Genomic DNA, 13,008 nt, shown 5'->3' on the forward strand with positions numbered 1-13,008 from the left:
AGTGTACTACCTACAGTAGAAGTTAGTCACCTGGCCTCCAGTTTGGTGAATCAGGCTGGAGTCTGACTCAAAAGATAAGCCATGTACTGCTGTGGTTGGGCATCAACAATAAAATGTCTTCTAGCCACCTAAAAAATGTCCTACCTAAAAACAAAAAATTAAAAAAATCAATGTCCAAGTATTTTCACTGCTTTACCTTTCTGCCAGCTCTCAGACAGCTTCAGTTCCCCATCTATGTTCTCATCAAAGCCACCAGACTCCTTTGAGAAAAACAGTAATTTTAGCTCGCTGACTATGGAAACGGCTGGTCCACTGCTGCCACGATCTCTTAGTTTGTGTTATTGGGTGATTTTGGTGAATCCATAATAACCCTTAACCTCTAAAACCTAAGAAAATTGGTCTGATTTCTTTCAAAAACACAAGAAAAATATATAGAGCAACCTGGCAAGAAATTTCCAGCAAACTGCAAAAAAACTAGGAAAGAGTGACAAGGAAATGAATAATACTTTAGAAAAATGTCCAGAAAACCATAATGATACATTTAAAATTGTTTTAGTATATATATAGTTTTTGTTTGTCATTTTCTTTTTGTGTGTTTTTTACTTTTTCTTTTCTTTTTTATGGTAATTTTCTTATAAATTATTACTTGTTTTTTTCTGGTTATTGGGCCATTTCTTGTTAAATTGTTCGTTGCCTTCCCACGTTTTTGAAAGAAATTAAGTCAATTTGCTCAGATTTCAAAGGGTTAAAAAAAAAAGTGAAGTTTGGGGGGTTGAGGAGTTTGGCGGGGTCAAACTGGTTAGGATTAAGGTTAACAATTCTATCTATCCTATTTCTAGACATTTTTTTTGCTTTATTACCCAAGTTAAAATATTTGTTAGAAAAGTAATCAAACGCGAGTTTATTTGATGACATAATTAAAATAGTTACATTCAGGGTTACTGCAGATTTTAGTCTTGAAAGTCTTGAAAAAGGCATTGAATTCATTAATCAAAAAGTAAGTCTTTAATTGGTATTAAAATACCTCAAACTTTCAAAAGTCTTAAAAATCCTTAGACATGGGAATTAGAATTTTATTAATCATTTTTTGTGCCGTTGCTTTGTAAAATCTCAAAATAAATGGTAACATCTATTTTTTTTTACTAAATCCCTCTTAATAAACTTGTCGTGATGGAAATTATGGCAGTGGACTCACACTTGCAGAGTGAGAACAAACCAAAATCGCCAAGACAACTCACTGTCAAATGCTTTTTTTCCCCAGTTTTTCCCAGTTCTAACCAAATCTAAATTTTTCACTGGACCAGATTATGTGACAATAATCATTTGGGCAAAATTGTCCTTAAATTTAAGTAAAAAATGCTGGTTCAAGTTTTTTTTCACTTTAAATTTGGTTACTGTAAAGTTGGTTTTAAATTTCAACCCGGTGGGCATTAAAAAAGCATACAAAAGCATTGAATCTGACTTGCCTTAAGCTTTAGGAACCCTGTACATTACTTATTACATTTTAATAAGGTAACAAGTAATCTTAACCTATTACATTTCAAAAGTAGCCTTCGCAAAACTTAACAGAGTACCCACACAGAAGGTGCAAATCTTAACAAATCATAAACGCACTGATGACAGCATAAAGACTGTGGTTCAGTTAGTCTGAGTTAACTTTTATTAGTGTTATACTGATCTGAGCACAACTGCTCACAAGGAAGAGTTTGATAAGCATGATGCAAAAAAACACCCTAAAGTCATTTTCAGTCGCGTAAAATGATCATGACATTCTGATTGATTTTTTTAGGTTAAAGAAAAATATGAAAATAGAGTTGACAGTACATTTAGGCACACTATTAACACATACTGTACACAGATATGCACAATTTTCATTATCATAGATTCATAAATACTGGGGTTAAAAAAAAGACAAGCCTTCCTGTATGGAGAGATGTGCATAAAGTTAGAAGTGACACCTCCTCCACCGTGGGAACAAACAAAATATTCACCTCCCAGTGAGCGAGGCTCCAGTTCAAGTCCTCCTGTTCAGCCAATCAGAGTCCACCAGGGCTGCTCAGTGCAAGCAAATCAAAGCAGACGAGGGAGTTTCATCCAATGACTGCAGCAAGATGGGCTCCGTCCAGCCAATGGGAGAGGCCCTCCCACAGTTGCTACGGTAAGTGCTCATTAGCAGTGATTCCATTGGTCACAACATGGCTCTCCTGTGAGCCTATTGGACAGGAGGTGAGGGGGGGGTGTCCCTCCAGCTGTCAGTTAATAACAACAAAGATCTGTTCACACTCAACATAACAGGCTTGAATGCATAAAACGCCACTTATGACTTAAAAAGAAGCAGTTAACGGAGGCCACCTCTGAACTAGCTACAGCCCAATGAGCTATTCATCGGGCTGCGACACTGACAACCCCCTAAAACTGCCCGGTCGATACCCAAAACACATAGTCTGTACGAGTGTGTGAGGTGTAAAATACCCCACACACACCAAAAACAAAACAAAAAAACTCAGACTTATAAAACAAGTCTGTAAAATAAACATTGTACTTTTACAACAACGGAATGTCGAGTTGTTGGGATAAGAAGACATTTCTGGGGAAGCTTCTCTACTATTAAAACAATATGAATTATTTTCAGTATACAATGATTCAAAATGCACATGCATTAAAGAAAAATATTGCACAAAATTAAAGACATTTTCTCTGAATAAAAGTGATTAGGGATATATCTCCATATCTCTATCTTGATTTCCTTGTAACGTTCAGTCGAGTGAAGAAGAGCTACCTCTTAGCGTGCGTCTTGGTCAGTATATACTGTATATTGTTTTAAGGCTGGTTCACTAGCTCACACTGGCACAGTTTCTGACTGAAGAGGGTTGCATCTTCGTGCTAAACACACACACACACACACACACACATACATACACACACACACACACATTCACACAAAATTCTACACGAGCCAAATACACTAGACCAGAAAGTACATTCTTTGATAGTGCGCTTGGTCAGCCGGAGCTGTGAACACACTTCAGTGTGTCCTCACAGCCTCACCTTTTAGGGTCGGTAAAGGTCAACTCTGCGTTCTCTTTCCTCACATGATTAAGGACATGAAGCAGAATAATGTTCAGAGTATCCCAACATCAAACCAGTGAACACACACGTATGGAACAGCATGAGCTTTGGTCGTCACAGGTTCGGACAGTAGCATTAAAGGGGATGTGGATCTTTGAGGATCACGGGTGATGATATAACACTTTGGAAAGGAAAAAAAAGTGTCTCAAGAGAGGCATTGAGGCTCGAAAAAAATGCGGACAATAAAAATCTAAATCATCTCTTTCGACCCATATTTGTTCAGTCACATTTTAAAAACAGCGCCTTTTTGACCCAGTGCTATTGACATATTTGGTTGCTATGAAAACAAAATATTGTTCACAAGTGTGCAGCTTTTGCAGATACAATGTCTACAGCATGAGGGTAAGTTTGACTACAGCTGAGTTGGCAGGTCACTGAGATGGTAAAGAGTGCCAGCCGAAAGACAGAAGCGGGAAGGTAAGGCAAGGTGTGGGTCTATGCTATCTACTCCTGCAGTTTAAAAACAATACAGTATTTGTGGTCTGCTCTCTGGACCAGGAGAAAGCAGCATTGAGTGGCCCAGGGTAAAGCTAAACACAACTAAAAAGTCCAAAAAGGAGGAGGAAAATATCGAAACAAAAAGAAAAGACTGACGTGTCCAGTCTTGGTGCAAATTACAGGATTTGTGTTTGCGCATGTATGTGTGTGTGTGTGTCACAGAGTGAGAGGAGGGCAGAGTGTGATTTGTTCATCCTTCAGTTCTGTCTTGACAAAAATAATCAGCTGGAGTGTTTTGTTTTTTTTTACCGAAAAGAGCGTGTGAGGGAAGTGGAAGGGCAGAAATCACACACATACCTCGACGTTCACATCAAGCCCCCAACCTCCACTCTCACTCTTAGCTCTCAAGACTGTGTGTCTGATCAGCCCATGTCCCGCTGCCTCCGTCCTCTCCTGTCACCTCTTGAGGGACGAGGATTTTAGTTTCTGGCTATATCTGTGGATGCGTGGCGAGCGGGAGTGCAGCTTGACAAAGAGCTCGGGGAATTTGTACTGTGGGAACATCGTCTCCAAGAAGCCCTCCAGGAAAACGTAGACTAGCCGACGGTTCATGGGTTGGTACTGAAACATGTCGAAGACGCGGAGTATGCCCTTTCTCGTGGTGTCTGCTCCGATGATGTGCTTCAACTCGTCTGAGGTAGGGAGAGAAACACCGTGGTCAGGAGTTTGCATTAATTCAAAAGGAGGCGGGGGGGGGGGGGGGGGGGTCATTTTTACCCTGAGCAACAACAATTCAGTATGCTGCTAAAATGCAGACTGACCAATTATAGCATAGCATCGGCCAGCTCAACCCAGGGTCCAACAACTACACCAAGGTGCTCCATTGACTCTAATGAATTCCTTTCAGATTTTCTTTATTTACAGGATGCTTTTTGGGATTACAAACTAAACAACATGCCACGAATACATGTAATAATATTACTTAATACCCAGAAAAGTTGGAAGGAGATCTTTTAGAGTTAATGTACAGAAAAGAGACCCTAAGTGTGATAGAATGAGTAAAATATCATTCAGTACGTTTAATCCCCGTTCCAAAACTAAAATCAAACCCTGACAAGTGTAGGGTTAGCTCGCTGGCTACTGAAGGTATACAGTGTTCACACATGCTGTGTTTGCTTTTAAAGGGATACTTTGCAGATTTTCAGCCAGTTTTGTTGTGAAACAATGTGGCTAGCATGTGTTGATGGACTGTGGTAAACTTTCCCCCATCTAACCAAGGCCTAGAAAAGCTTCCCTTTATTTTCAGTGTCTTCTGTCTCAATTGCCAAATGCTGCAGTGGTTCACTTTTATACTGTGACCTGCGTGTTAGGATTTAGGTTCCATCTCTATGTTTTTAACCTGTTTTAGTTGCTAAATGAGTGTGACATTATATAAATATCCTTTAAACACATATTGCAGACCCTTCTGTCTGCTTCTCTCTGAAACAGATTTTTTGTTTTTCCAAAAGATTGATGTTTCTTCAGGGATTGCAGTTCCATAGTGTGGGCTCCATTCTCATGCCAACAACTTGAGGGACCATCATAAAAAGACCGGGCTTAGCAGAGAGTAAATTGCTCCTTTGGTGTGACATTAGGGTAAGAGTGAAGCATGTGACTGTTCAGTTAGATGGCTGAGACATTTAAGTGAAACGAAAATATTTTAAAAATCTTTTACAAAATGACAGGTGCTAAAGGACAGATGAAAGACAACTACTATAAAATTATCATACTACAAATACGGTCAATTACGCTCAACACTGGTAAATGTAAATATGATCATCTTTCTGTGTTTCCTATTCCTGCTGTGTTGGCTCAGTTACAGCCCTGTAGATTTATGCTTGATTGGAAGTGTTTTCGGGGCATATTTAGTTGAACAATGAAGAAGGCATCAAGGATGAAGTGAATGAGATAGTCTCAGATGGGGCTGGGTGCTAACTAGATGAAGTGTGTGTGTTTTCACCTGGCATGATTCCCAGCAGACTGGTCTTGGCAGCTATTCGTGTCCTCATGCGGATGCTCTTGTCCCGACAGGGTGGTGTCTCAGCCAGAATACCGTTGGGCCAATAGGAATCCCTTCACAGACACACAGCCACAGAGGGTTATTCATAATTCTTTTGACCGATCAGTTATTTGAAAGAAAAGGCGAGAGGTTACCTGAACTTCTTGACGTAATCTGCCACCTGCTCAGGTGAGGTCAAGTAGTCCACATGATCCACAATTTTCCTACAGAGTCAAAGGAAATATGATTCAGGCTGTGCTCTGTATGCATCTATTTACTACTCTTTGTTTTGTGTACAAAACTCCTAAGAGATTTTCCGATGTCTGAACGTGTGTGTACTTCTGTACAGTTCAGGTGTGAGCAAACATCCTGTGATCTATGATGCCGTTTGCTCAGGTGGAACTGGTTCTGCAATAAAGGCAATGACTGTACATATCAGGGTCATGAGATGTTTATCTATAATAGGTCTGTAACGGATTTTGTATTCATACCAAACCAACAGGGTATGGCAGTCACAGTCCAGTGTACACAAAACACAAATATGTAAACTGATGCACGTAATATGAAACCAAAGTTCAAGCACAAGTTTTGCCTGGAAACCTTTAGCCATATGCTGATCACATCAAGTGAATTTGGCGTATGAATGGGTCAAACTATGGTGAGTGCAAATGAAACGCCAAAGCTGAAAGATCTGAAATATGCTTATTTATAAACATTATATATACATATACACACGAGGACATGAGGATGGTGTGTCTGCATTGCTTCACTATCATAGGGTATGTGGATGGATCCAACATGCTAATGCATAATCAACCCCATCACCAACATGTGCCGATCAACCAGGATGATAAATGTTTGGGTACTTTGAATGTTTAAATATAGCCAACTAATTGAAACACTTCTCCTATTGCACGAGTGTCACTTCTTATAATGCAATGTTTTTTTGTATATTCAGTTTCATATAAAAATCAATAGATTATGCTTTTTTTCCCACTGTACCAAACTAACTCTGAATTGTGACTCTTAATTAGGGTTTAAACTGATCCATGACTTTTGTGTACCACTAAATGCTTGGTTTGAAATACTGTTTTTGGTCCAGTAAACCTAGTGATTTTTTTTTACATCGCCAAAACCGTTCAATGATCCCAGTATACATTATGTTAAAGACCTGAGTTAAATGTCACCTCCGAAATATCAGTACCTTCAATGTTAGTCATCATTCTTCAGCCAAGTTTAGTTCGGTAAGATTGTTCATAGGTCTGGTTGAGTTTGGGATCATTTATCAACATGTTTTGGTGGGTGCAGAAATTCATTAAGTGATTTACAATATATTAGGTCATATACAAAAAAGCAAACATTTCTTATTAATCTGTACATGTACCTATATTCCCTATAGTTCTGTGAGCTGCATGTCAGTCAGCTCTGTGTATTTTGCGTGTCTGACCTGTTGATGGTGTCTCCGTACGTGGCCCTGATGAGCTGCTGCAGCAGGTTCTTAATGTTCCTGCGCAGCCACTGGTTTTTCTCCTTAAGGTCAAACACTTCGTCCATCAGTAGCAGCATTACCCTCAGAGGAATGTTATCATCCACCTGGACATGGAAATAAACATACAAATGACCATTTAAAATAATTAAAATTACAAGGACGTGAAAGGCATAAAACACACATGCAGCAACCAACATGCCCAATGACTCACATTGTCGTCGAGCTGAGCAGAGACTCGACAGTGTTCAGGGTCGATGTCAGTCTTGGGGAGGAGTGGAGGCACCTGAGAGAAAAGAAGACAACACTGGATAGTCAGGTGGAGGAACAAAAGCAGAGGCTGGTTTATTTACAGTTACAGAAGCCACAGGGGCATCTCTTTGTGAGGCCTGGAGCCCTGTAAGGAGTTCAATAATTATAACCAGAGTCCAGTGATCAGGTTCACAGCTAACAGACCATATCAAACAGAAAAATACACTTTTACACTGATAAAACAACACAGCTACAACATAAAAAGTGAACTGCTTTTTTTCCTTCCTAAGGGATGCAAAGTGCTTGCTCTGTGCGATGGTGTTACCTTGAGTATGGACTGTTTGATGTCCTGACCCAGTCTTTCTGACATGCGGCCCATGTTATCAGAGACTTTGGTCATGCCCTCTGCCAAACTGTCTGGCAGGGCCTTCACAGCGTTGGACACATTTCTCATGGAGCTCCTCAGAGGATTTACAAATGTGTCTATCTGATGGGGGAATAAAACAAAAAGGAGAACATGTATTTCAGAAAAGCAGTTACCATAATCTGTAAAAAATGTTTTTTTCAGAAATACACACTTAATACTTTGTTTAAAAAAACAAACAAACAGTAACCTTGCGTGCAAACTCTCCCTTGCCCTTGCTGTAGGCCTTGTTTTCTAAGAAGTCGTAGACATAAGGAATCAGAGTTGGACAGGCCTTCACCATCTCTGGGTTCAGCAGCAACTGGAACACACACACACAAAAGTTACAATTACACACTCTACAGAGTGATGCAAGGTAATACAGGCAATAATAAAGTCTATATTTGACTATCAGCATTGACATAAAAAACAGCTACCTGTAGGTAAGCATTGAGGTCTTTTTTTCTCTTCTCCAAGAAGTCTCTGTCCATGTTGTTGAAGGTCTTCTTCCCTGGCAGCTTGAGGATCGATGTCAGGTTCTCAAACTAAAACAGATTTTATTTTGAATTTTTTCCCGTGCATTTATTTTGTATTTTTTGTGTTATTTCCTGTTCTGACAGTGAAGGTGACTTGAAAGCAGAGCCTGCACCTGAACTGTCTTCACAGTGGAGGCCTGCAGGCAGAAGCCTCTCGATCTTTTGCATGAATTAGCTACATAAACCCCCCCAGCATGCCAAATGTGCTTCTTTGTGACTGAGCCATCTTTGAGAATTATGTGTTATCAGTCAAAATTAGCTGTATTTCTCTCACCTTCTAACCGGCATGGAAGCTAAGCAATGTGATGCTGGAAAATCCCGGAAAAGAATGCGGATGAACACACCATGTGACTCTCTTCTGGGGTAGAAATGTTGCTGACCTCTTAACTGTTACACAGACATCATATCTCACACACCTGTTCAGTGATCCTCATATGGAAGTCGTGGAAATCTGAGTAGCGGCGATAGGTCTTCCAGCAGTCCTCACTGCCGTCATGGTTGCGTCTGAACACGGTGATGGCGTACAGAGCGTAGGTCTTACCGTGGTCGTTGCAAACCCCTGCAGCACCCCAGAAGCCGGGGAGACAAGCGTCAGCTACCCCCGCCCGGCAATACATCCAAAATGGCAATGGAGGATGAGGGGGTGGATGAAAGCAGAAAAGAAAGACGGGAAAAGAAGAAAAGTATGTGCAGGTTCAAAGGGTGTGGGAGGGGGAAGGAAGAGCAAGCAAAAGAAAAAATGCGGAGCAGAGGTTGGGGAAATGTGATAAAAGGGAGGAAAATGTGACAGAATGACAGGAAAGGTAAGGAAGGGAGGAAGGAGGAAGGAAAAAGGAAGAACAGAAAAACAGTGAAGGAGATACAATGAAAGAAATAAAGAAAAGTGGAACAGTATGAAGTCGAAAAGCCGACATGATGAATGGAGCTAGGAGGTGAAAAGTTGAAAGAACATGCAGGGAGGAACTGACAGGGGCAAACAAATACCTGATATACACAACAAATTCACAGACTCTCAACATAAACTGGTATAGCACCCAAATCCCACTAGTGAAAGTCAATTTAAATGTTTTTAAACCTGACATTTGTACACAAGCTGCCAGAATCTAACATAAAACAAGTTTTCTCCACCAATACTCCATCAAAAAGTTATAAATATCAAGCCAAAAAGTGCCAGAGTGATTTAAAGAAAACACACAGCCTAACACTTTTAGACTTTACGGCATTAATACTTACTAAATTAGTGTATGTACGACTCTGTGTGTGTGTAGGTGTGTGTGTGTGTGCATACCTGTGTCAGAGATGAAGGCATGTAGGTGCATAGAGTCATCATGGCAGGAGTTGGACAAGTCGTCCAAAGACTGAAATCACAAGAAACAAGTCATCATATGACTACGAAGCTGGCTAACATTGACATTGTATTGTGCTGTTTCACTGTGGATAATGGATATTATTGGGAGCGCGTTACAACAATATTGTTTTCCCCAATAACAAGTGGTGTAACAAATTACTAAGAAATAGTTAGTAATAACGTTATAGTTACCCCAAAAACAAATAGCATGTTACAAACTTATTACTACTGTCAGCTGCCTCCCAACTTGAAATCAAGTAATAAATCGCATCCCTGAATGCTTTTTCATAATCGTCACACATGCATATCACAAAGTAACAAACTAGCTTGGAAGACGGAAATGCTTACATTTAGTGGCTGAAAGTATTTCCAATTCCTGCGATTTTGTCCGGAGGAAAGATGATAAACACGTTGTTCTAGGAAGAGGTACTAACACTCTCCATTTAAAAAAATGACCTCAAACCTCCAACAGGTTTCCCACACATTTTCACGGACTACATTTGAAAACTTTTCCATGACTTTTAAAGGACCCATTATCACTTTTTTTTTCTTTCCCTACATGGCTGGTATTTTTCGAGCATCAGACTCACTTCAGGCTCACTACAGCGTTAACAGTGTGCAAAATTTAAAAGCGATTTTAAAAGTGTGATGTGATGAGTAAGAAATTACGATTTCTGAGTACAGAGCTCAGCACTGATGATGACAAAACAATACTGGACATGCAGCATTTTACTGAGCCCTGTGACAGGAAGTGAAGAAGACTTACTAGGTTTATGCTTCCTGTAGGAGAGCCGTTGAAGGATTCTCCGTCACCGTCATCAGACCCTCGATAGCTTGGCTCTTTCAACATGTCCAGCTCTGCTAGCATGCGCACGTACAGAGGACTCTGCTTGAAGGAGGGGTAGTAGCGCTCATCGCGTAGCATCATGTCATACACCTGGGGTCAAATACGTGTGAAACAACTGGTTAGCAGGTGGAAAATGAAGGCAAAGCAGCACATACAAAAAGATCTAGACGATGTGTTATTTTTGCAAACACAGACACTAAAAGCTATGCAAAGAAGTAAAACAAAATATCTCAGTGTTGGCATGTTTTATAAAATTCCGTCATATACAGATAAAAGAAAAATGTAGTACATTTCTCTGAATTTCATCAAATATCTCAGGTGTGGGGTCGTCCTTCTGCAGCTTCTCCGCTAGTGCTGTTACGGACGCCTCGTCCACCTGCACTCTGGGAGACGCCTGTCGGGTAGAAGAAATAAGATAGACACCGTTAGTTATTTTCTCAAAATATTCGACCAAACAAGCTTAAGAAGCCAGTGCTGTAAAGCAATATCTATATATATATATATATATGTGTGTTTAAAATTTGCTATATATGTGTTTAAAATTTGCTGAGAAACTACAGGAAATAAGTGTAATCAGATCTACTGTGAGACTGAACATGTAGTGCTAACTTGGAGTTGGGCCAAGTGATGCTCCACAATTGAGTCAAATTTTGGGGAGGGAAAAATTGGCATGGCTATTTTCAGGTTCAGGATATCTGAATGAGAATGGGTTCTCGGGTCCCCACAAGCCTCCCCGTCACATACCAGCTAAGACAAAAAAGCTGAGACTCTCCTTGATTCAATGAGCCCAATTTTATTCACGTGTGATGATGTAAGTCCCCATTTCATTTCATTGTAGCCCATTATTTTAAACTTCACCTCACTGTATAAAATGACTTGTAATGACCTCTAGGATAATCACAGTCTTGTGGAACTTCACAACCACAAATTACAGATCCTAAGCATTCAAATGATGGGTGCCTTTTATTGGTGTCATACTGACAATAAGGGAGTGTCTGAGCAGTTTCTAAAACACAAGTGTTCATCATACAATTGCAGAAAAATGTAACTCTTACAGAAATCTCCATGTCAAAAGTTTTTGATACCAAATCACAGCCATTTTTCTATGGTGTTCCTCGAGGTTGTGGTGTCTTAATGTGCTATTTTTAAATGTTTTTCAGCATTTTTTTTATTCTCCAGATGTAAAAAAAATGGTACAGTTTTGTGCCAAATCTGTGTAAGAAATTGTATCAACCCAAAAATTAGAGACATAAAGACAAAAATGAGCATGGGAACGGCCATCTAATACTTTCTTCTTAATGTTCTATAAAGACAAAACAATGTCTATTACATATTTATAACTAGACCAAACTAGATACAACGTGCTGAGCTGCATCTTAAATTAATCCAGTTTCCCAGCTGTCTATGTGGCGTATTCTGCTGACCTGCTTGCTCTCCCGACAGATCCTCTGTCACCCCAAAATAGGTCTATAATGGGTCGTTAAGTGTTAACGTCCTTTATGGCTAAAATGACTTTTGACTTGAAACACTCAAGCAGTTTTAACACGCCTCTCACCTTGTCCGAGAGGTATTGTTCGTAGACACCCAGTGCAGCGGCCTTCAGCAGCCCCTTGGTGGCACTGGGCTGTTTCCTGCCGTCTTTCTGCCAACTCTGCATGGCTTCCAACTGCTGCTGTGCCGTCACCCTGTAGCCCTCCACAGTGAGCCAGAAAAACAGCTCTGCCTGGGCCCCTGCAGCCTGCATGAAGTCTGGATCAACAGACAAGCAAGAATTATTTGTCTATATGTTGTCCACTTACCTACAATAGTGCTTTTCACATACATGCACAGTAAGTGGGGCAGTGGCTTTAACTTTTTGCACTTTGGCAGCTTGTGAACTCTAGTGATCTTGTTTGGATAACATACATACAGGATATAAAGGTTATGATACTGCGGCTCTGCTCCTTTGATTTTCTTTTTTTTAAAACTTTGGTTGGTTACATTTTTTGAGTTTTAATGATCTTAACATATTTATTTGAAAAAAAAAAATAGATTTTCCACATTGACCATTTCAAATGCCAGAACCAGCCATAAAATTAAGGCTCTTGCTTATCTTCCACACCAGTGCTGACACAACTTGGCATAACTCCTAGTTTGCACAACACACACAACACAAACACACTATCGTAATCTGATCTGTAAAGTGAGGTGACCTTTTAAGGTCTCTGATGAGGTCATGTGGGACTGAAAAGGAGCATAATGATAAGAGAGGTTGGGGTTATAAATTCTAGAGAAATGGAATAAATTATGGATTATAAAGATGATTGACAGAAATGTTCAGGATTAAGGCCTCGGGATGACTACAGTGACGTTTGGCATCCATGGTTAGTGTGATGATGCAGGTCAAGAATTACCCATGAAGAACTGCAGGGCGATGTTGTGGATGAGGATGTGATCCAGTGGGATAACACACAGCTTGCCAAAGTTGGCTGCCAGCTTCAAGGCATCCACCTCCTACACAACACAGGAAGAGGATAAAGCAAAGTCTGATA

General features: G+C 40.2%; 1 protein-coding gene across 3 annotated transcripts in view; it reads right to left on the bottom strand.

The window, feature by feature from the left end:
- Positions 1-1,632: 1,632 nt before the first annotated feature.
- snx13 (sorting nexin 13) overlaps positions 1,633-13,008 on the bottom strand; it is a 32,699-nt gene continuing 21,323 nt past the window's right edge. For 2 of the 3 annotated variants that reach the window (XM_042506386.1, XM_042506383.1), the window contains exons 12-25: positions 12,871-12,970; positions 12,033-12,226; positions 10,767-10,871; positions 10,397-10,567; positions 9,571-9,640; positions 8,699-8,877; positions 8,184-8,291; positions 7,958-8,068; positions 7,669-7,830; positions 7,306-7,377; positions 7,053-7,198; positions 5,761-5,829; positions 5,567-5,679; positions 1,633-4,259 (exon numbers count right to left, since the gene is read on the bottom strand). In XM_042506386.1, coding sequence (XP_042362320.1) covers positions 4,024-4,259; positions 5,567-5,679; positions 5,761-5,829; positions 7,053-7,198; positions 7,306-7,377; positions 7,669-7,830; positions 7,958-8,068; positions 8,184-8,291; positions 8,699-8,877; positions 9,571-9,640; positions 10,397-10,567; positions 10,767-10,871; positions 12,033-12,226; positions 12,871-12,970 — 1,836 coding nt within the window. In that variant the 3' untranslated portion in view covers positions 1,633-4,023. The remainder of the gene's footprint in view (positions 4,260-5,566; positions 5,680-5,760; positions 5,830-7,052; positions 7,199-7,305; positions 7,378-7,668; positions 7,831-7,957; positions 8,069-8,183; positions 8,292-8,698; positions 8,878-9,570; positions 9,641-10,396; positions 10,568-10,766; positions 10,872-12,032; positions 12,227-12,870; positions 12,971-13,008) is intronic. The other variant, XM_042506384.1, reaches the window with a different exon arrangement.

Source organism: Plectropomus leopardus, chromosome 18, assembly GCF_008729295.1.
Source record: "Plectropomus leopardus isolate mb chromosome 18, YSFRI_Pleo_2.0, whole genome shotgun sequence".
Classification (NCBI taxonomy): Eukaryota; Metazoa; Chordata; class Actinopteri; order Perciformes; family Serranidae; genus Plectropomus; species Plectropomus leopardus.